The 23,786-nt window shown below is 52.6% G+C and overlaps 1 protein-coding gene across 7 annotated transcripts in view; it reads left to right on the top strand.

Moving 5' to 3' along the window:
* GMPR (guanosine monophosphate reductase) overlaps window positions 1–23,353 on the top strand; it is a 42,918-nt gene extending 19,565 nt beyond the window's left edge. For 4 of the 7 annotated variants that reach the window (XM_036257252.1, XM_036257251.1, XM_036257254.1 and 1 more), the window contains 6 exons: window positions 5,109–5,190; window positions 9,049–9,155; window positions 10,596–10,740; window positions 16,364–16,406; window positions 18,983–19,142; window positions 22,897–23,353. In XM_036257252.1, the coding sequence (XP_036113145.1) occupies window positions 5,109–5,190; window positions 9,049–9,155; window positions 10,596–10,740; window positions 16,364–16,406; window positions 18,983–19,142; window positions 22,897–23,244 (885 nt within the window). In that variant the 3' untranslated portion in view covers window positions 23,245–23,353. The remainder of the gene's footprint in view (window positions 1–5,108; window positions 5,191–9,048; window positions 9,156–10,595; window positions 10,741–16,363; window positions 16,407–18,982; window positions 19,143–22,896) is intronic. The other 3 variants (XM_036257253.1, XM_036257258.1, XM_036257255.1) reach the window with 3 other exon arrangements.
* Window positions 23,354–23,786: the final 433 nt, after the last annotated feature.

Below are 23,786 nucleotides of genomic sequence, written 5' to 3'. Positions count from 1 at the left end.
ATTCCGGGTGCCTGCGTCAGGAGGGAGGGCTGGCCGCTCCCTTGGCCCAGTGCACCCTGGATTTCCATGCCCACCCTTTTCTCATGCCTTTCACCTCGGGCAAGCCTTGCCAGCGTAGGGAGGGAGGAAGCAGGGGGCAGAGAACATCTTCGGCAGAAAAGGGTTCCCAAGGGGCACAGGCTGTCAGAAGAGTGTAGCAAGTGGATGGATTCTAGGCGCTGTGGAAAAGGGCACCAGAATGGGTGGGACACTTCACTCTTAATCATAACAAATCTGAATATGGACAATAGCACCTGCATTTAATGACGTGACACTTAGTTTTAGATCAGGGAACTTCTCAAGGGTCACAGAGCCTGGGGGGTGGAGCCCGGCAGCCTCTCCTCAGACCCTGGGATGTCCCCGCTGCACCGGCTGCAGCCTGCCCGCGGGCCAGCCCGGTCCCCGTGTTGGGTCTGAGAAATGCTCTTGTGCTGATGGCTCTTGCTGACCTGGTCCTGTGAAGAGGTAGGTCTGTGACACCTAAGCTGCTCGGATTAGACTAGAGGTTCAGCTCTGCACCCTTGGGGAGTGCCAGGCCAGCCACTGTTGGCCCATCCCAGGTAGCCATGGACATGGCCTGGGCACTTCGTCTGTGACCATTGGCTCGGTCACCTCTCTGCGTTCTTCCTCCAGCAGTCATGGTCTGAGCCACAGGAGACAGCTCTGCTCTGTACCGCTTCCCAGAGAGCTGCACCCTCTCGGGTGTCCCTTGCCGGTGTTAGCTGAGGGAGGCTGTAACAGTGTCTGGCGGCCTCACTGAAGTGCAAGGGACTTGTTAGGGTTGACAGCGCTTCTCAGGCTGAGTCACCTGGATATTTGCTGTCACCCTTTTTCTGGGACTGCTGTGAACTGGAACTGTGGTCGAAGCCACGAGGGCCTCAGAGAGAGATTCAGGTGATGTTTGTCTCGGAGAGTCACGTAGTAAATAGGTTAATGTGCCATCAGAGGTGGTCATTGCCTTGTTAGCATCCGCTCCCTGGTTCCCCAGCAGGTAGAGGTGCTGGGCGCAAGGCACTGGCTTAGGGTCCGTCCCTTATATTTGGAGTTGCCAAGCTGTGGCCCATGGGCCAAATCCAGCCTGCTGTGTTCGCTGACCCTTGCCTTACAGCTTTCTGTAGAAAGGATCTTTCTGGGAAGAGGGCCTCAGAAGAGCCAGTAAAAAGTGGGTAAAGAAGTTACTGTTTAGTGGGTACAGAATTTCAGTTAGGGATGAGAAAAAAGTTCTGATGATGGAGGGGAGTGATGGTTGCACAGCAATGTGAATGTATGCAATTATTTTAAAGTAGTTAAAATAGTAAATTTTATGTTTTATATATATGACCACAATTAAAACTCAAAAAGAGCCCAGTTGGTGTGGCTCAGTGACTGAGCATTGACCAAGAGGTCGCTATTTCGATTCCCAGTCAGGGCACATGCCCAGGTTGTGGGTCCGATCCCCAGTGAAGGGCATGCAGGAGGCGGCCGGTCGATGTTCTCTCTCATCAGTATTTCTATCTCTCCTTCTTCCTTCCTCTCTCTCTAAAAATCAATAAAGAAAAAACTCAAGCCCTGGCCGGTTTGGCTCAGCGGTTAGAGCATTGGTCCGCGGACCAGAGAGACCCGGGTTCGGTTCCCAGTAAGGGCACATACTCTCAAAAAAAAAAAAGAAAAGAAAGAAAAAACTCAAAAAGAGAGAAAGGAAGGAAGAGAGTAGAAGAACAATCTACAGAAGTCACTCTGAGGTGGAGGGACTGCATTTTTAGGGAGCCCCAGCCGAGAGCTGGGCGCCTGCTAGGAATTTATGGAACTTTGTAAACCTTACAGTCACAACAGTGAGTGAGCATGATGATTGATCTCACAGCGAGATAGATGGAGACTCAGGGGTTGAGTGACTTTCTTAAGATTACCTGGGAAGTGGGAGGCCCACCGTTGACCCCAGGTCTTTCTGAACTTGTTCGTCATAGATATCAGGGTCTGAAGGAAAGCTGGAAAAATTGGGGCAAAACAGTTTGGGTTTCGGTTTTTGCCCAGAGGACTTTTTACAATGGTACAAAAGTACTTGAAATGTTAGCTTTGTCCCGATCATGTCTCTTCCTGGGGTCCTCACCCTTCTTGAACGGAGGGGCGTCATTGCTGTCAGTGCATGGCCTCCCGGGGAGAGGGGTGCCCAGTGGAAATCTCCACTTGCTGGCTGGGGTGCCCAGATGGTGACGGCTGACGTGCTGCTGGGTGTGGCCCCGTCCTGACAGCTGAGTCCACCGCCAGGGTGCTTCAGGCCCAGATAGGAGAGCTGCTCACTCCCTGCCCTGCTGAGCCCCCTCCACTCCTCAGAGCCTGGCCGCCTGGGGCTGTCCCTGGAGCCTGGCCACACTCCTGTCATCATGCTCATCCCGATTTTGTCTTTTCTTCCCCCCTTGTTTTTGCCCTTCTTGATGTCAAACTGGAATAGACAGCGTTGTGTTCCTGCAAGTGGCAGCTCATTGGCCCTCTCCCTGTCGTCAGCATGCCTGGTGCCTTGTCCTCAGGCGAGAGGCATGTCACAGGGCTGGGGTTTTTCCACCTGGTGACTGCCTGCTGACCTCTGTTCAGGAAGCTGCCGGGAGACCGGGGCCTGGGCAAGCCCCTGGGCTACCCAGGAGCAGCGAAGCAGCGCTGTTCAACTTCCACCGCACTTGGTTGTACCTGGTGCGTCCATCATGAGCTGAAGTGACTTCTTTTATTTTGGGTAAAGTAGGCCCTTTGAAATGAAATGATCTGTGGGCAGCGCCAGACGGGTGGGGGTGGGGGCTCAACATTGAAAATGAAACTATGTGGGGAGCTTAACAGCTTCTTTACATTTTTTATTTAAAATTATTTCATTTTTAAAAATTTATTTTTAAGTCTTTAAAACTTTATTTTTCAGCAGCTCAACCAGTGAGGAAGAATGAGAGTCTTGTTTCTCTGGTTTCTATGAAATGCTTTCTTGGGTACAGAGTTCATGCTGGTGCTTGTGCTTAAAAAACAAAAACAAACCACAACCCCCCCGCCTCCCCGCAAAACATGTTGAATAAGAGTAATACAACGTATACTGTTCATCCAGAACATTTTAATGAAAAGTCAGAGAAGCCCTTCAGGTAGACATAATGTGTTTAATGTGTTAGCATGTGGGTGTGTGTTTGCACATACACATATACTTGTGTTGTCTTTTTTTTAAACAAAATAGAGATCTTACTATTTCCTTTTGTCTCCCCTAATACTATCCTGGAAGCATTTAAACATTTTCCCATGCCGTTACACCAGGCTTTGAAGCATCACATGATGGGCCCTAGACTGTCGAACCCTACCCATTTTGGGGAATAAGCTTGCAGTTTGCACTGTTATAAACAACATCCTTGAAGTTAAATCCTTCGACCTCATCTGTGATTATTTCCTTGAGAGAGAATCCTAGAAGTAGGTTTATTGGATGAAAAGATATAGGTCTTTTTGTATTTCTTCAGTGGGTGTCCGTTTTTGCTTTAGCATTCTGTGTTTATAATTATTGGTCATTGGTGAAGTAAAAAGTAGTATCTGACTGGTCTCATAATTTAAAATTGATTACTAATTAGGTTCAATAATTTCCCTGTGTTTATTGGCCACTTGAGTTTCTTTCATTAGCGTGTTCGTGTCCTTTGGCGGTTAATCAGTGAGGTGTGAGCGTTTCCTGTAAATTTGGAAGAGCTCGTGCAGGGTTAGGAACCCTTGTCATAATTGGAGACATTCTCCCCACCAGCTCATTTATTTGCCTCTTAGTTTTGTTGATTGTAGGTATGCATTTGTATGTTTATATGTACACAAACTTCTTTCAGGTAGATAGATCTGTATTTATGTTCTTTTCACTTTTGTGCTTTTTACAAGTATTCAAGGTTTTCTTCTAAGTGTGGGGGATAAATCTTTTGGTTCAACTCTGTAATCCCCCGAAGCTTATTTTGGTGAAAAGCGTGAGTGGTGATCTATATCTGTTCCCGAAGATGCCTTTTCCAGCTCAGCCTCCTGAAATAGGGTTCCTTTCCTCGCTGACCGGTAACACACTTCTCATGTGTTCGAGCCTCTTTCTGGGCCGTCTGTCATTTTCGGTTGCCGTGTACTGTTTGGATTAAAGCAGCTTTGAGCCCTCCTTATCACCCTTTTCCAAGATCTTTGTCTAAATTAATAAAGAAAAATTCCCTCTGGGAATCAATTCAGTTAAAAGATAGTAGGGCTTCAATTAAAAAATAATAAAAATTAGTGGACTGAGTCGGGATGCATCTCCCAGAACAGGACCGTGCACGGTTGTGCAAATGCAGCCATGCAGCCAGGCGTCTCGCCAAGTCTCCTGTGCCCCAGCTGAGGACTCCGCAGGGCAGTAAGCTGTCGTAAAAGGGGCTGTTTTTGAGCCCCATACTTCTGCAGTGAAAAAATTTGTGCTCTTTCCAATCCAGAGGCATCCTTCTGGTTTTTAGATTCTGCCACTTCCCTGCTTATGTGTATTTTATTAGGGTCACAGCTTCATGTTCAGAAAACGGAGCAGATTCTAGTGCTCTTGGTCCACGAGGGCTCATCTGCCCTTTGTGTCCAGGTGGGAACCTCTGACCCGGCGGCGGGATGCCCAGACGTCTTTCCGGCTGTGAGATGACCAGTGGTGTCCTCGTCCTGGCCCCTGGGGCTCCAAAAAGCTTCTCCAAGGGTGTTACAGTCTGTGACGCATTTTGTGCCTGACAGTCAAGATTTGAATCAGCTGAGGGAGTGTTGCAATGCTTATTTTATGTACTTGGGTTCTCTGTAAGATTTTATTTTGCACATTGCTGAAATACTCAAAAAGTTCTGACCTAGATGGTCTCAGGTCGTGGAGTTCTAAAACCATAGAGTTCTGTACCTTCTCCAAATGCAGTCTCCAGGCAGCAAATTCTGTGCTTCTATTGGATCCAGTGTTTTCTCTCCCCTCTCGTTGTTTTGTTTTGGTTCCCCAGCTGCCGGGTGGCTTCAGGCAGGACATGCTCATCCTTGTGTCCAGGTGTGCAGCTCCTCACTCGTTCATCTTTGTGCCACCAGGAGAGGTTGGTTCATGATCGCGCTCTGTGTTCTTTCTCTCTCAGGCAGGGAATGTGGTGACGGGGGAGATGGTAGAAGAGCTGATCCTCTCCGGAGCAGATGTCATCAAAGTGGGAGTTGGACCAGGTGAGACTTGCTGGGAGAACAGCACAGGGTGTGTGTGGGGAGAGATGGGGTTTGGGGTTCACGGGGACTGGAAATGGCCATCAGGGGGTCCATGGACGACCTACCCGCAAGTTTAAAGTACATTTATTTTGAAATGTCCTCACTGAGCTTCTAGAAGAAGCTTCTCATTAGAAATGTTGTTGAGCCCAGCTGGTGTGGCTCAGTGGATTGAGTGTCGTCCCATGGACCGAGAGGTCCTGGTTTGATTCCCCGTCAGGGCACATGCCCAGGTTGTGGGCTCGGACCCTAGTCAGGCGTGCAGGAGGCGGCCTATCAGTGTTTCTCTCTCACATCAATGTTTCTATCTCTCCCTTCCTCTCTCTCTAAAAAATCAATAAAAACATGTTAAAAAAAAGAAAAGACATGTCATTGAGTTGCTATCGGATGCCCCCTGTACATGAGAGTGGATGTGGTTAGAATGTGAGGTCCAGGTCTTAGAACGTAACCAGAAGAGAAAAGTGCAGGTTTCGTTAATGACCATACAGACCTTGAAGAGGAAGATGAGGGACAGCTGATGGATGTGAGTAACTCAAATTTCTGTGACTGTTTGAAGGGCCCCAGACACTGAGAGCATTCAGTGGTGAGCCCACATTTGAACCAACCCATGGCCGAGCTAGTTATCACTTTGGCTCCCCACCTGATACACATGCATACCATGTCCCCTCGGCAGTCCCTCCTGGGACTACCCCTTGGCATCTCGGGTAGGGCAACAGGCGGGGCCAGCTGGTGCTGCCGTCCCCTTTGGCCATACCTGGGGCTTCCATGTTTTAGCCTCCTCCTTCATGTTCGTCATTAACCAGACACTGACGCGGAGCGAAGGGAGGAAGGTGCACGTTTTCATTTGGGAATGAAAACAGCAGAGACTTAAAAAAATATTGCCTACCCAAATGACACTGCCAAAATGGAAGCAGATCGTAAGCTAAGCTAACGGTAGAAGAGCGCGGGGGCGTGGCTGGGGGAAGGGATCGCCGCGTTGATTTACGCACTTGTCGGCCTTGAGGGAAAAGGTTGGCCGCGGGGGACTGTTCGGGGAGAGCCCTGTGGGCCTGTCCACGCCCCTGAGCTTTCGACACCCAGGGGAATTGTCAAGATAGGCCCTTTGGTATTGCCACACACCCGAGCCGATTCGTAACAGGCTCTGAGCAACAGGAAAGACGGCCCTGGTGTCGACCGAGGGTCTGTCGTCGTTGACAGTCGAGGAAAGGATAAGGCCCGGTTCCTGCTCACAAGGATCCTGGCTTCGACTAGGCCGTGAGAGAACAGAACAGGCGGCCAGGCAGGCCGGCGCACTGGGTTCCAAAGGCGGGGCCCTCGCCAGCCGCCTGTCTGATCACAAATGTGTGCCGAGTGCCCGCGGTCGCGTCGTGCAGTGGGCGCCCTGTGGGCCGTGAAGGTGTGGAAGCAGCCGGCTCTCAGGAGCTGTGCCTGATGTGAGCCGAGCCTTCTGCAGTGCTGGGTGTGTGCACGCGCGTCCTCTGGGCGCGAACTTCTGTCCCTTAACGATCTGTTGTCCTTCCACGGGCACTGTGTGACCCAGGCTGTCTGTTCCGAACGGACCTGACGGAAGGAGTAAGAGGCTCCCCTTGAGCCCGATACGTTGGAGCCGCTTCTTCAAATTGATTGGAGATTGTATGGACGTTTCACAGATTCTTCAGAGTAAAGACACTGAGTGTTCTGTATGGAAACGACAGCATTAGAAAGGGGGCGTCATCGAGGAACTCCCAGAAACTGGGGAAAAGCGTTCAAGATGAGCACCCCTGCTGCTATAACTGGAGAACTAGGTGCCCGCTTTCTCTGTCCCACCCGGGGGTTAATCACACCATCCTCAGGAGAGTCAGGGAAGGCACCTGCCTCCGGAGAGGCCTCCTCGGGACTGCGGACTCAGCCCTGTGTGGGTGGCACCCGCAGAGGAGACCCGGAAGCTAGAAATGCACAGGGCAAAGCAGGTCAAAATTTTAAAAATGTGTGACATTCCCAGGCTGCAAAAGTCTGTGATTTAGGAGGATTTTACTGCTGATTGGGTGGAACACTGTTTGAGGTTTCATCTATAAAGTGAAACTCTAACCTTAACTAAACTTAAATAATTTCATATTAAAGATTTTAATATTAAAAAAAAAAAAAAGACCACCCCGTGCCTTGTCCCTGAGCGGAGCTCCAGGCGCTGCAGCTGGGGCCCGCCCCCTGGAGGATGCAGCAGTTGGGTGGGGAGGGAGAGGAGCCGGTTCTGATCCAGGACCAGGTTACGCAGCTCTGACTGCCTCACACAGTGCACATCTGGGGTCTGGGCAGGGGGCGGGGAGAGGCGCCCTGGCTCCAGGATTGTGAGCGACCCGTAAGGGTGGACGTCAGGAAAGGGGGTCCCCCACCCTGTTTCCCTGGTGAGGCCAGGCCTGGCAGTGTGGACAAGGTTCTGTCTGGCCCTGTTCCCAAGGACACCCAGGAGGCGTTTGTGGGACACCGTGAAGCTGCTGGGGTGGCGGGAGCAGGAGCGGGGTGGGCTCTGAGCACTCATCCCCAGTTCTTCTGCAGGGTGGGGAGTTAGACCCCGTTTTTTACACTGGCCTCAGGGCATTCTGTCATCAATGCCACAGTACATCCGGGAGGAACTGGGTGGTGGAGCAGTGGAGACGGATGTGGGTGACTCGCACATTCTTTGGTGACCATTTACCGTGCCTTCTGTATGGGCTCTGTGCTCAGCGTGACAGGAATGAACTCCACGGAGCTACCGTCCAGCAGGGAAAACAGGTCCTCGGTTCTACACACATTATTCACATGCCTCTTTTGAAGTGAGTGCTGTGATAAACAGCTTCCCTGGGCAGTGACATTTAAGGTGACGCCTGGAGGATGAGAAAGGGTTGGCAAGACCAGGGGTTGGTACGGAGGGAAGTGTTCGGACACAGAACGTCCTGTGCAGAGAATCCCGGAGGGGGCAGGCACGCACGGGGGCAGGAGGAACTGAGGTCCGCGTGGTGCAGCCTGGTGAGCGGGAGGAGGGCGGACATTCAGGACTTGGATCTAGGTGGTCTCGGAGCAGGGTGCTCACTGCTGGGAGCGAGGGGCCAGTCTGGAGCAAGGAGACACGTGCTGGAGATGCTGGTTCCTCTGGCGTGACTTGGCTTGGACCTAACGGGGATAATGCAGATGCTCGACCGGGACTGGCCTTGACCACGGGGAAGACAGAGGTCAAGAGAGTGAAGGCACCCAGGTGGCTGGTGTGCGCCCTGCAATGGAGGCTGACCTCAGTCCAGGCTGGATGGGCCTCTGGACAGGGTTGGAGGTGGACTGTGAGATCATGAACAACAGGCTGGGCACCTTGAGGACAGTGGGTGAGAGGGAGGGTCCAGGAAGGAGCAGGGTTAGTGCCAGGCCCTTCATGCCTGCGCTATTTAATTCCTACCACAGCCCTGTGAAACCAGTGTTTTTATCTCCACCTCACAGGCGAGCACGGAGGTGGAGAAAAAGGCAGAGAGGCTGGGGCTGTGGGAGGATGCTGAGCGGCCCCTGAGGGGTGGTGGTGGGGAAGAAATGGGAGTTGGAGCATGGAGACTCAGTGCTGCCTTGGAGGGGACTGAGGTCACAGGGAGAGTGACAGGCCAGGTTACAGGCGGCTGTGTTCTGGGCCGAGCAGGTGGCAGCGATGAGGCACTGGAGGGCTGCGTGGCCAGGTGTGTGGTGTCCGGCTCGGGCGGCCCCTCCCCCACACTGCTCCTCTGCCACGGACCTCAGCAGGGCTGTGATAGTGACGGGGGCTCATTTTGTGTCCCATTCTGCTCATTCACTGACCTCTTCTCTTTGGGGTTCACTGCTCCCTCCATCCAGGTTCCGTGTGCACCACCCGTACCAAGACGGGGGTGGGCTACCCCCAGCTGAGCGCCGTGATCGAGTGCGCCGACTCCGCCCATGGCCTCAAGGGGCACATCATCTCTGTAAGTCTCCCAGGCCGGCTGGGGAGAACTGGGGAGCGTCTCGGGATGGCAGGGCCCTGCTTCCGGCCCGAGGGAGTCCTGCTTCCAGTTGCCATTCAGCCAGGGGCGTCCTGTGGGCTTGGGAGTGAGCGGGCACTGGGGTCACGGGGTGTCGACATCGGCCCTACCCCTCCTGCTCTGCATTGAGCGAGGCAGGCACACCAGTCAGAACGCTGGTCAGTGGCTCCAAGTGGGGGGATCATGAGGTGGGGGTGGGGGGAGCTTCGAGAAAATGCAAGGGCCACCCAAACTGGGGTCTTAAGACATAATTGTCTCACAGTCCTGGAGGCCACAAGTCCGAGACCGAGGTGTCGGCAGGGCCGTGGGTGCTCTAGGGAGGGCTCTGCTCCAGGCCCCTCGTGCTTCTGATGGTTTCTTGGCTGGTGGCACCGTAATCCCAGTCTTCACGTGTGGTCCTCCCTGTGTGCATGTCCGTCTTTGTGTCCAGATTCCTCCTCTTTATAGGAGCATCCCTCACAGTGGATGGAGGCCCTCCTACTTCAGGATGGCCTCGTCTTAGCTACTCACGTCTGCAGGTGTCAGATGCCGCCATGGTCACCAGCTACCATAGTGAGAGCAGATGCAGCGGCAGCCTGGGGCAGAAGTCAGATTGTTTTTATTGTTGTTAAACCTCACCCAAGGATTTTTTTTCCATTAATTTTTAGAGAGTGTGGAAGGCAGGAAGGGAGAGAGAGAAAAAGAGAGAGGGAGGGGGGACATCAATTCGAGAGAGACACATTGAACTGGGGCTGGGGAGCAAACCTGCAACCCAGTTATGTGCTCTTAATTGAGAATCACACCCACAACCCTTTGATCCAAGGTCTGATGCTCTTAACTGCTGGGCCAACCCAGCCAGGGCCAGAAGTTAGAGTTTTGCGGGTTGAGACAGGTATGAGAAGGGGGTGAGGGGAGGCAGACAGTGATCTCAACACCTTCCTGAAGCTCCTGGAGGAACAGTACCAAATAGTCAGGGGAGGGAATGCATGCCAAGTGGAAATCCTCAGTTTATCTGTAATTCCACTCCACCGCACAGCTGTGGCTGCAGTCCAGACAGTGAGAGAGGGTTTCATGTCTCTCCCCTTCTACACGAGATGCTCAGACAGGGCAGAACACGTCAGACATAACAGGATGGACTCGGATGGAACTATGGCTCCCACTTAATGTGGATGATACATATGTGTATTTTTTTTTTTTAATTTTTTACAAATTCTGAAGTAGTGACATATTTTTTAGTGGTTCTACAGCAATGGACTCATACTGAATGTAGTAAATTAGATCTTCAGATCATTTCAGTTGTACAATTGCTAAGCTATGCTCCCCCATGAAATACTAGGCTATTACTACTTTAAGTCCAAAGGCTTTGAATTCCACATCCCTGCGAAATGGTCTTGTTCATTTCAGCTCAGCATTTCAGCCTGTGGAGGTTGGCTCTCTGGACCTGCTTTGAGGCATGTTAATCTTTACAATCCCGTGTGCACATTGACTCCTGTGAGCCTCAACACAGCGTGTGACCTTCATTTGCTGCTTCCCCTCATGGGACCTTCAGGTACAACCCAGCTAGGAGCCAGGTCCTTAGCTGGAGGTCCGGTGCAGATTTCCTGTGCTCCTTCTGATTCTTCATCCCGGCTTTTCATCCATCCACCCATCCGTACAGTCATGAAGTCCCTACTGAGCATCTGTTGTGCTAGAAGCTGGTAAATGACTGGAGGTTGGTTGGTTGCAGAGTTCTAAGGCCCTCCTCTCAGTACCCTTTTGCCACAATGAACACATTAACACCAATTTATTGAACGAGTGTGTAAGGGGCCGTAAGCCATCACCCTCCATGTGCTGAGTGAGCTGACTGACTGGGCAGAGCTGAAAAATCTAGGATGCCCTCTGTGTAGGTGAAGGTGAAGGTGTGACCAGTTCATTTTGTCTTGTCATCTGCTGGGGACATCACATGAAGGAGAGGGTTTTAAAGGTGGAAACAGCTTTGAAGGAAGTAATAGCTATCATTTATTGAGCATCTACTATCTGCCAGACATATGTTAGTACATATCATCTTTACACCCTGGAACAACCTGACAAGGTAGCTGTTATCTTGACTTTATTTTTTGCAATTTTTATTAATTTATTTTTGTTACAGATGTTTCTCCTTTTTCCCCCCTAGACACCCTTCTCCCAATCCTGCCCCCCCCCTCCCCCGGCATTGTTGTCTATGTCCATTGGTTACACATACATGCATATAAGTTCTGTTTATCTCATTCCTCTCCCCATCCCCCTCCTCTAACGTTTGTCAGTCTGAGCCATATTCCTTTCTATGTCTCGGGTCTATTTTGTTCATCAGCTTATTTTGTTGATTATATTCCACAAATAAGTGAGATCACATGCTATATTTCTTTCTCTGATTGGCTTATTTCACTTACATAATACTCTTCAGGTCCCTCCATGAAGAGGTCTTTCTTTCTTACGGCTGCATAGTATTCCATTGCATAAATGTACCACAGCTTTTTTATCCATTTGTGTACTGATGGACACTTGGGCTGTTTCCAGATCTTAGCTATTGTAAATAGTGCTTCTATGAACATGGGGGTACATATATTCTTTCTGATTGGTGTTTCAGGCTTCTTAGGGTATATTCCTAGAAGTGGGATCACTGGGTCAAATGACAGATCAATTTTTAATTTTTTGAGGAAACACCATATTGTTTTCCATAGTGGCCGAACCAGTTTGCATTCCCACCAGCAGTGTACTAGAGTCTGTTATCTTTAATAGGTGTATTAGTTAGAGTTTTCTAGAGAAATGTCCAGTAGTGCGCGTGTGTGTGTGTAGTGATAGAGAAAGGGAGAGAGAACAACTTAGTACAAGGAATTGGTTCATGTGGTGATGGAGGGTGGGAAGTCCCCAGGTCTCAGGGTGACTCGGCACGCTAGAGACAGCGGATGCTGGACTCCAGTCTGACTGAGTCTGCAGGCCTGAGGACCAGGAAGAGCCAACGTTTCAGTTGGAATCAGAAGGCAGGAGAAAGCCCACTTCCCAATTCACAGGCAGTCAATCAGGAAAGATTTCATTGGGGAGGGTGAGCCTCTTTGTTCCACTCGAGGCTTCAGCTGAGGAATTGGGCCCACCCACAGGGGAGGGCAGTCTGCTTTACTGTCTGTTCATTCAGATGGGAATCTTTCCCCAGACACCCCTCAGAAACACCCAGAGTACTGTTTAACTAAACACCCAGGCACTTCGTGACCCGGCCAAGTTGACACACCCAGTGAACAGTCACGCAGGTGAGGAAACGGATGCTTCAGGTCCTTGGGCCGCTTGTTCAGCATCGCACTGCTGGTGGGGCGGAGCCGGCGCTGAGGCCGAAGTCGGATCGTCCGTGCCGTTCCACTCCTCCCTTGACCTCCCGCATTAAAAACGGGGAGGCTCAAAGAGGGTGAAGGGCTTCCTGAAGTCACGAAGAATGCAGGTTTCCCCGGGATCCCTGCTCATTCCCCACCACATTGCCCCGGGGGACTGCAGCCTCATCCGCTCTGTACGAGTCCCTGCCCCCAGTCCTGGAGCACACCTTCCACTGCAGAGTCCAGAACCAGCACCTGCTGGAACGTTGGAAGGGGAGGGATTTGAACCAGCAACCCAAATGGCCAGGACTTTGTAGTGCTTCACAGGAACTAAAAAAAGTCCTGTGACACCCTGGCCGGTTTGGCTAAGGGCACGTACCTCAACTGCAGTTTGTCCCCAGCCCGCTTGGGATCGTGTGGGTGGCGACCACTCGATGTGTCTCTCTCACATCCATGTTTTCTCTCTCTCCCGCTCTATCTGAAAATAAATGCAAAAATGTCCTCGAGTGAGGGTATAAAAAAAAACGTCCTGTGACTAGGTTGACTGGGATTACTATTGTCTGTTCTTTACTCAAGTTCAACATTTTAATTCGTGCACTTCATAAAGACCTAGAGAATGTGCTTATCAAGTCTGAGGAGGCCTGACGTCGTGAGGGGTGGTTAATGGTACAGGGTCGGGCTGATTCAAGGCAGCCCCTCCTTCCCTGCACCCAGTTTCCCCATCCCCTCATGGGCCCTCAGCAAGGAAGTAAAGGCTGATCATCAATTTCCCTAGAATTTTATTGATTTAATGTAGTACTTTAGGAACAGCTAGACTTTCATGTAGAAAGACCTAAACAATTCTTCCAAATAATTTTTTTAGTTTTGAAAAATTCCCCACCAAAAATAGGTTGAGCCTAGAAAAAGTTAGAAAATACAAATAAAAGTAAAGAAAATAATATGACTAGAAGTAACCATCTTAAGGTAACCACTGCTAATGTTTTGGTAGGTATGCTTCTAGACATTTTTAGAGTTTCCTCTTTTTTTTTTTTTTAATCCTCATCCGAGAATATATCTTTATTGATTTTTAGAGGAGAAGGGAGAGAGAGAAACATCAATCAGTTGCCTCCTGTACATGCCCCGACAGGGAATTGAACCCGCAACCTTTTGGTGTACAGGACCACGCTCCAACCAAGTGAGCCACTCACTCGGCAAGGGCTAGAATTTACTCTTAACCGTGGTTCCAATCTTGTTCTATTATATCTGTGTGACCTTGGGCATGTCACTCAACCTTTCTGAGCTCCCCTTATTCCCCACCTCTTACAAAATAACAATGTCAGGTTCTTGTTCTGTTTGAATAGACAAATGAGTTTGTAACAGTTCCTGGCTCATAGTAGGTGTTTGATTCAATTTTTTTCTGCCTACCCTGTGCTTGCTTTTCCTACCCCTTATTTGAGGGACAGGCGAGTCTTTTTAAAGAAGAGGCGGTATGTCCGGCCGGCATGGCTCAGTGGTTGAGGTCAACCCATTCACTAAGAGGTCGCCAGTTCCATTCCCGGTCAGGACACTTGCCCTTGTTGTGGGCCCGATCCCCAGTCGGGGGCGTGCAGGAGGTAGCAAGTCAGTGTTCTCTTTCATCGATGGTTCTCTCTCTCTCTCCCTCTCCTTCCCTCTCCCTAAAATCAATAAAGAAAAAAAAACACAAAACTAAAAAAAAAAAAAGTAGTATGCTGACAGTTCTCAGATCGAATCACCACTCGTGATGTGACGCCTTTCCTAATAAAATATAATGTTAACGCTCTTGAAAACAAAACAAGTGACCCTTCGAGTATCTGCAACATTTTTTACTAGATGTGCTGCTGACACAAGCACTGTGGTTTTTAAAAAACAAGCTTCCAGCAGCTCCGACTGTTTCTGTATGAAAGTCAATGTTCTTCGTAGCTCGTGGGGGTTGCCCCCACTGCTCTGCCTCCTGGGAACATGAACCCATGCTTTGAACAGCTTTTGGGAAATCACCTGTAAACGGTAGCGGGGAGCCGCCCCTGTACCCTGAAGCACAGAGGGACACCGGGTTGCCTGGGTTGTTGGTCTGCATTGTCTGTCTCCTGGTGCGCACAGTGAGCGGAGGGCGTGAAGCAGGACCCCCGCAGCAGGACCCCCCGCAGCACGTCACGGGTGCTGTTCGTCGTGGACATCTGGTCCACCCTGCGAGAAGAGCTCTTCCTCGGTCCCGTAGCACCGACCTTCTGAGGCAGGAGTTTCAGTACCCACCTCACACAAGACACCCCAGCAGTCCCAGACTGTTTATTCACAAGCATGGAGCAAAAGGCCTAAGACGCACGTGTGTGCATGCATGTGCGTGCGTGTGCGTGTGTGTGTGTAAAGTCAGATAACTTAGGGACCATTTTAACAGGAGCATGAGTTTATTTCACTTTTGCGGTTATACGTTTGAAACCCTGCCATATAGAACTGGCTTAGATAAAGAGGTAAAGCACTTTAAAAATAATTGGCGGGACACAGGAAGGGCATAAGGGGTTGTGCCTTTGAAAGAAAGAGTAGCTATTACCGAGCTTTGAAGCACTAACTGGCGGTGCAGAACCACCTGCCCATTCCTGTCTGCTGTGGAGGGCTCTGGCCACCTCCGGAATAATCATCCCTGGCTCGCCTGTGGTCCTCCAGGGATCGGGGAAGCCACGTGAGCAACACACTCGATTGAGGAAATAACTCGCAGTCCGTAAATATTCCCAAAAGGGAAAGATCGAGCCTTCAGGCCTGCCTTTTGCTCAGACCTGCAAAGAAGTCACAAAGCAGTATTTGAGTTCTAGACCCAGGAGTGACAGGCCTACGGAGCAGACAGGAAGAAGGACCGAGTCACAGACACCCCATGTCCTCACTGGAGACGCAGTTTGGAAGGTGGTTCCAGTTCCCCGTGGGTGCCCTCCAGCTCCAGGGACGCGCCTGCCTTTCTGCTGGTTGTGAGCGAGGCTGTGGGGCTGGCCTGTGATCTCCCTGTTCCTCCCCGTGCTCCCCAGCTCCGAGGGCCGGTCCCCACTTCAGGCCACAGGCACCTCCCCCTGAGACCTGGCTGTTTCTCCAAGACCCACACTGAGTCTGGGCTCTGTCACTCTGGCCGCCCCTGCCGCCCCGTGTGTTTGCTTCCTTGCCTCTCTCTGGCGACTCTGGCTGCCATTCCAGGCCCCCCTCACCGCCCTTAGCCTCCTGGGCCTCACAGGGCCACACTGCGAATCTAGGCAGCCTGGTTCCTCTGTGCCGTTTTTGTGGGGAAGCGCTATGGCTTTGCATCCTGGAAACGGGGCACCAGGTTGCCAGTGTTTAAACATAACCCCGCAGCGGAACTGTGCTGGGTGCCCGAGATAACAGACTGTCCTGCAGGTGGGTGGCGGGGGTGTCAGGAATGCATGTGTGACTAAGGAACTGGGTGTAGCACATGAAGGGGACTTAGAAACCCATGGAGCACCTGGCACTTAAAGGAAGGAGCTCAGTGTCCTTTCTGGCTCTTAAAATAATTCAGCCTTTGTACTAAATAAATCTCACCGCACACCGGGCAGCAGGGGAGAGGTGACTACTGAACAAGAATGAATGGCCTTGCAGGTGAATGGTCTTGGGTGCTGTGTGAGGGGCTGGAGGAAGGGGGGGCTGGAGTCCCTCTTGTGCTCAGGAGCTCCCCTCAGCAGCTCCCCAGGCAGTGGGTGGCACTGAGGGGTATAAGGAGCCCGTTGAGGGGAGTGTTGGACTTGGGCTCTGAGGGTTGTGTACTTGGCTGGGGGTGGGGATGGGTATCAGCTCCCAGTCACCCTGGGGGAGAGGGGAGGCCTGGAGGAGCTCCCACCCACATCCTCTTGCTCTTTGCAGGATGGAGGCTGCACGTGTCCAGGAGATGTCGCCAAAGCCTTTGGTAAGGAGAACAGAGGGGTGGGAGCTCCCGCAGCTGCGAGCTGGCTGTGGGGTGGGGTCTGCAATGAGATGTCCTCAGCCAATCCCGAGTGCCCTGTCCCTGGACGTCGGCCGACTGGCCCAAATCCTGGCATCAGTTTCATTCTGGCTGGAGGCAGAGCAGGCGGAGGACACAGGGGCAGATCCAGGGATGACCGCCTGCAAGCCAGGAGTGGGGCAAGTCATGGCTTTTAAGTCACAGCTGAGAAGGCTCAGGGCACCTGGAAAGGACAATACTGGGTCTGAATACGCTGTCACCTCAAGGAGGGTCTTTAGGGAAACCCCATAGGAGGGCTGGCTTCCCAGCAGCCCTTTCTTACCAGATGCTGAGAAGCCCATTCCCCACTAGGGGGCAGCAGCGCGCAGCTGTGAGCCAGTGGACTAGCAGCTGGGGTGAGGGTGGGGGGGGCGATCCTGGGTTTTTCTTGGGAAAGCACTTGGAAATCCAGCGTCTCTCCGTGCTGCGCCTGCCACTTAACCTTTGCAGACAGCTGGGTCCTCCAAAGGGTGAAGTGGGAGCCATGTATATTGATTGGCAGGAGGCAGAAACAAGACTCCCATGGCCTCATGCTCCTTCCCTGATCCCAGGGCTACATTTGCTGTTGATTTGTTTTTCCTTTTTTGGTGAAGGGAAATGTTCTCTCCTAAGGGATGCCAGTGGCTCTTCCTCTTACCCGTGGCTTCTTCCCCTGTGCTTCCTCATCACTCCAGAGTTCGTCCCACAGGCTGTCGTTGCCCTAGGCATCGGCTCTTCTCTTTTTAAATTTTTAAAAATCACTGATAGTGACAAAAGGAAACATATGGGGCACTGGGCTCAGCAGCTGTGTTTGCAGCAACCTGGGAGCATGTCCAGGGGACAGGGCTCCGAGAGGCAAGTGACAACGTCAGGGTCCCTCACTCGGCAGAGCAGGGAGGGCACAGGACTCCTGCCCTTCCAGTTACCTCACGCAAGGACCATCGGCCAGGTACATCTTTACCACTGGTTTTGAGTGGTACCTTTTTGATACTGGTGAGTGTTCCATCTTGGGCTCCCTGCTCAGAGGGAGAGCTGAGTATACTTTAAAGCGACTGGTCCTGAGGACGGAGCCCGGGAGAGGGCAGATCTGGGCGAGGTTCCTGGTCTCCTCATCCACTCTCCTTCCAGTAAGTGCTGCCAGGAGCTGCGTGAGCCCGAGCAGGGGGACCCCGTCAGGGACAGTGCTGGCTGGGAAAGGACATGAGCGTGTTCAGAAATGAAAATCACTAGAAGCCACTTCAAAGCGCCACTGGAGTGGATCTGTGCTCAGTGCCCCTGCTGTTTACATCTGCTCCCAGGGCCGTGGTCCTCAGGGGGCCTAGCTGGACACCAGTTTTCTCTGCCTCCTCGTAAGCGTGGCACGAGGGCCCAGGAGGCAGCGTGCGTGATGGGACTCCGCCAGGAACGGACTTGGAAGCTGGCTGCGAGCGGGAAGGTCCTGTGGCGCCTGCTGGCCTGACCGCAGGCCCGGGGTCGCCCTGCACAGCTGCCTTTTGTGATGCTGGGCAGAAGGGACTGCATGCCTCACCCCACCCCGAGTCCTCTTGTAACTGTTTAAACAACCAGATGGAAAAGGTCAAGGCCACGTTTCAAGGGCTCCTGTGCTTGCTCTTCCTTGTCCTTCATCCTAAGTACTTAATACACCTGTGCCCTGCTGAGCTCGTGTTCCGATTGCGGACCCGCCATGTGGACCCGCCACAGGTTTCCCAGGGCGCCGCGGCAGCGGCTTGTTACACTGTAGCAGTCAGTGGAGAGACGGTCTGCACAGTTCTCCATGGACAGGATCAGAGTGGGGGTGGGGACTGTTTCTGTTCCTTCCACGTACACACTTTCCTTCCTTGACAACTAGTCATTTGCATCTCCCACGTGCCCTGCACTGTGACAGACCCTGGGGACACAGCCGTGAGCAGCCCTGCAGTTCCAGCACTTTCTGGCCCTGTTCCAACATAGCCCACAGAGGCAGCCTCCAACCCCAGTGTCCTCTGTCCCCAGCCTGGAAGTGTCACGTCACTGGGATTAATATGGGATATTACTTTGGAAGTCAGGTGTTGATCACAACAGAGGTGAGGTTGGGTTTCCCACGATATATGCACATACATACAGGCCTCCCTCCTTTGTGCCCAGGAGGCTCAGTCTGTTTGGAGGTCTCCTCATGAGCTACACAAACAGTGTAAGCGTGCTGCGAGCTGAGGGTAGACCAGATGCCTGATGGGGACATGGGCCAGGAGTTACGGCATTATCTCTAAGATTGGACAGCTTGCGCTCTAAAATGCTGCTCAGTTACTAACGTTTCTCTGATTCTGAAAGACTTAGGCATCCAGGAGGCTGTACTGGTTTCCTGTGTCCAGGGCCCGCTCCCTGGGAAGGGAACCTTGTTAAGCTTGGTCAACAGGGGAGAGGTTGAGCTGCCCTCTCTGCTAGGAGGAGGGAGGGGGAGTCGGGAAGCACTTGGGTCTTTCCAGAGCCGATCCTCCCTGAGCTCTTTCCTCTGCTGCCTCCTTGTGTCCCCTGGTTGGCGTCAGGAGCCGGAGCCGATTTCGTCATGCTGGGAGGGATGTTTTCGGGCCACACCGAGTGTGCTGGAGAGGTGATCGAGAGGGACGGGCAGAAGCTCAAGCTCTTCTATGGGATGAGCTCCGAAACAGCCATGAAGAAGCATGCAGGAGGGGTAGCGGAGTACAGGTAAGGGCTGCGCGCAGCTTTCGGGGAGGGCTCACGTTCCTCCTGCTTCTCAGACGGGGTCGAAGCAGGTCTCAGAGATGCCACTTTTTTTTTATTATTATAGTAAAGCTCAGTGGGAAGGAAAACCTATCTTGTTCTTTTTAAATAGCCATATTTTTTCCCCAGCTTGTACTTGTAGTGTTTGGCGCCCCCAAAAGGCAGTGCAGTGAAGCACAAATGTTTTGGCTTGGAAATGGGAGTAGGGGTATGTGTGGGTAGGTAGGACTCCTGCTCATCCAGTCCTGGAGGTGCCACTCCAGCCGTGCAGAGGGTGTGCAGGAGGGTGCTGCCTTGCCCTTCTGACGGAGCCGTGGCTGGACTCTCCCGGCCACCGCCGATCTCCGCCTGGCGTGGGTTCAGGCTGCAAGAATGGGGCTGAGGGGTGGGTCTCCCACGGCATATGGAACGGGTGTGGTCCGGACCATCACACGGAGGCCGGGCTTTCGTGGAGAACGGGTCTCCCACGGCATATGGAACGGGTGTGGTCCGGACCATCACACGGGGGCCGGGCTTTCGTGGAGAATGCTGTTTCACCTACAGTAGCTCACTCGGGACTCGCACCTGCCTCCAGGCTCTGACAGTTGACACAGGCAGCATTTTTAGCCATTTAATTATCACCCACTGCAGAAGGGATACTGACTTCTGCTTTTTCATTTTTAATTTTTTAAAAATGTGTTTTAGAGAAAGATAGAAACATCGATGTGAGAGAGACTAACATCGATTGGCTGCCTCCTGCACACCCCACACTGGGGATCGAGCGCGCAACCCAGGCGTGTGCCCTGACCGGGAATCGAACCAGGACCTCTCAGTCCACGGGACGACGCTCAATCCACTGAGCCACACCAGCCAGGCTGCTTATCGTTTTTTAAAAATTCATGATCTCAAATGATACCCTGGCCTTTATTTCACTTCCATTTATTTTATTTTTAAATTACATTTATTGGAGTGACACTCGTTAATAAAATTATATAGGTTTCAAGTGTACACATCGCTTCCATTGTGATTGTCTGCATGTGTGTTTTAAGGACCTAATGGCAGGATATGTCCACGGCCTTGCCCTGCTCCAGAGTCTGCTTCGCCTCTTCCTGGGGCTGGTGCCGCCGACAGGCCACATGAAGGGGCAGGACGGAAGGTCCTGCGTCCTCAGAAGGAAGGCCTGCGGGAGAGGGCGGGTGGCCTTTCTCCAGGACGCCCCAGGCCCTGGGATGGGAGCCCAGCCCTCGTGGCTGCCCCTCCACTTCCTACCATTCTTTCCACGTCCGATCGCCGATTCTAGGGACATGGGGTTCAGAGGCATTATGTAAGGTTCAACCCATCTAGAGTGAAAAACCAGAACTCGCCGAGGTTTCCCGGCAGGTGGGTGGCAGGTGGCAAAGTGAGGCACTGTCCGGAGTTCTGTTCTTCAGCCGGGCATGGGGCACTTCAGTCCCCACTCTCTCCAGTCTTTTTCTCTTTGGGGAGAAACCTCAGTAAAGATAGCATGGGGAGGGCAGGGTGGGAAAGACATGTAGGGACAACGTTTACGCCTTCACCCTGGCAGCTTCAGAGGGTCAGAACAAGGATGCGCCCCTTCCCTCGCAGTCCGCAAAGGAGGGCTCTCTCGCCGTGGTGACCCCTGCAGGGGGTGGGCGACCACACCTCAGCGCTGACCTGGGCCTCGGCCGGGAAGCCCCAGGCTTCACTGCCACCCCGCGGCGCACGGTCTCCGGTCCTGTGTGTGAGGGGAGCTGAGTGGGCGGCAGCTGCCGTGCCGAGGACGGTTTTGCCCTCCAGCTGTGACGTCTGCTGTGGGTTCTAAGAAAAGCAGATAGTGAAGGCCAGACTAGCCTCCAGCACCCTCAGAAGCCAAGGGGCCGGGAGAAGGATTATGTCCTGTTAATTTCAGCAGGGTCTAGAAATAAGAAAATAAAATATTCAGGAGTAGCAAACTTAGTTCTGGAAGCGGATTTGAATCTTACCCACGGACGGGCCGTGCTGAAGGCATCAGAACCTTCATCCCCAGGCAGCCCGAGCCTCGCAGGCTGCACCCGCTCTGCCTGTGCGTCTCCGTCTCTGCCTCCCGCCCTTCTTCCTCCTCGCTTCCTGGCCGTGCGCAGCCTTATCACCACTACCTCCTCATGAGAATGGTCCTCCCATTTGATACTGTATTTAATTAAGGCTGAGTTATTTATGCTACACTAGTTTCTTCCCAGCCATTAACCAGTTATGTAGTTCTCATGCAGTCGTGGGAGATAGGTCAAAGTGCCTTTGTTTTACAGAGGAGAAGGCTTGAGCATCAACAATAAATGACTTACAAAAGGTGCTATCACCAGTTAGCAGAGAAACAATGATGAGAATCTGGATAATTTCCAGTAAGCCCCAGGAAGGCCCCCGGGCTGAAGAAAATGAGATGACAGTTATGGCCATGAGCACAGACCTTGGTCTGTGGTGACAGTGACATGAGTCATCTGCTTCATGATGTCGGTGCCCTGAGCCCGCCACCAGGCCAGCCCTCAGTCTGGTCGGTGGTTTAGAGCTAGGTTTCACCCAACGGTAGTCTTGCATGTGTAGATGTCAGTGTACAAGAGTTACTCCCTTTTGAAATTGTAGGTAGTAAGTATCTAATCAAGAGATACAATTTTAACAGTTCAAGAAACCAGCTAGAGAAAGTTCCAGTAACAATTTGGTTAATTATTACAATTTCCGGCTCGTCTGGCCCTCAGAGGAGGGCTGGAGTTTTACGCAGATGTGAGGTTTCCTTCTGTGACGTCTCTCCGAAAGCACGTCTGGACCGTTTCTCCACTGTGCAGGGAGAGACCTGGCCTGTGGAATCAGTGTCCCTCGGCAGCCTTGTGAGGAGTGAGTGGGACGACCCAGCGAGGACAGTTAGATGTTGCTTAGTGTTTGCACTGTTTGCTGGACCCGAATTTCTGAATGTTCCTTTGAAAATAGCCAAGATGCTGACCAAAGCCTTCAAGTCTGGTGCTGAGAATGTCCTGAGTTCTTCTCTCGTTCCACTTTGCTGGGACCTCAGCCCACGCCCAGGACAGCAGGAGTAGTGACTTGTGTGAATGCAGGGAGTGAGCTGGGGTCTGTGCCCCACAGAAGGCCCCCTGGAAAGACAGGGCGTTAGAGGGAGTCACCGTATCTTGCTGGTGGAGGTTACTGCGTAACCTGGTACAGCTAGAGTTGTTCATTTTATCTGTATCCTCCTCCTCCTCCTCCCCCTGACTGCCCCCTTTGAAGACACTCCGTGTCTGACCCGGCATGCAGAGGGGCAGAGCTCCAGGCTGCTTCTGTGGTTGCCCGGGTTGGGCCAGCAGGAGAGGCGGCAGGTTGGTCTAGAGGTAATCCGCCAGGTCTGCTCTCCTGTCCCCGGGCACTGGGCCCCGTCAGCAGAGAGCGGTGTGCAGGTTGAGGTGGACAGAAGGTGAAGGTGGTTTCCGTAGGGGCAGGGTGGAGGCCCGCTGCTGAGGGCCGTCCCTGTGCAGATGGCCTGGGTCTGCCCTTCCCCAGGGCTCGGAGTGGCCAGCAGTGTTTCGGGTGGGAAGACCGTGTTCGTCTGCAGTGCGGTGTGGTCAGCGTGGCATTCGTAGCAGCGTGGGTGCAGGGTCCGGGTGGTGTGTAGCTACCCGAGGGCCCTGGGGCTGCGGATGGTGCTGCAGCCGGGATGACTCAGGCTGGGCCCTTAAGGAAGAAGAACCAGTTGAAAGGAGCACCTTCCTTTTTCTTCCAGAGCCTCCGAGGGCAAGACTGTGGAAGTGCCTTACAAAGGGGATGTGGAAAACACGATTCGGGATATTCTTGGGGGACTGAGGTCTACGTGCACCTACGTGGGGGCCGCCAAGCTCAAGGAGCTCAGCAAGAGGACGACGTTCATCCGGGTGACCCAGCAGCACAACACGGTGTTCAGCTAAGCATGCGGACGGGGCCGGTCCTGTCATGGAAGCTTCCACGCACCCCGCTCACACCCGTCACATCAGAGCTGGGGCTGCTCCGACGGCGGGACGCTGCTCCTCCCCCCGGCGCCTGGAGGCCCTGGGGCGCCCCCTCGTGCCTTGGGGGGCTGGAAGCAGAGCACTGATAGGGTCAGTGGTCAGAGCCCAGCTGCCCGGAACTCATAACCTCATTGTTAAAACTAACACTCGTATCATCCTTTTTCCTTCTTTTTAAAAAAGAAAATGGGTTCACTTTAATAGAATGCTATTGTCTTGAGACTGAGTTGTGTCCTGGAGTTTGCCTTTGCAGGAACCCAGTTGTCAGGGAAGCTGGGGGTTTTCGACCTCCTTCCTAGACATGCTCGTGGCTCCAAGTCCAGGCACCTTGGGTGGGGGGCAGTCCGAGTAACAGGTGTCACCCCTCCAGCTTCTGTTTGCTGGAGAGGACTGGAGCACAGAAGGACAGACGAGGAATTGGTTTCCCGTGGATATTCCAGGGGTAGCGGCATGTTTCATCCTCCTCATTAGGTGCCTTTTGGGAACAGGTCATCCGTCCCTGACCGTCGGTGCTCCTGGGAAGCTGTCCTGGTTTTTCTCTTAGTCTTGTTTCCTCTCTCTCTTCCCCTTCCTTCCTAAGTCCCAACTTGCTAGGCTGGCCTCTCTCGTAGAGATTATACACTGTTTGAAG

This window comes from Molossus molossus, unplaced genomic scaffold (assembly GCF_014108415.1).
Source record: "Molossus molossus isolate mMolMol1 unplaced genomic scaffold, mMolMol1.p scaffold_m16_p_12, whole genome shotgun sequence".
Classification (NCBI taxonomy): Eukaryota; Metazoa; Chordata; class Mammalia; order Chiroptera; family Molossidae; genus Molossus; species Molossus molossus.
Note: the sequence above shows the minus strand (reverse complement) of the source record. Positions and strands in the feature narration are given on the sequence as shown.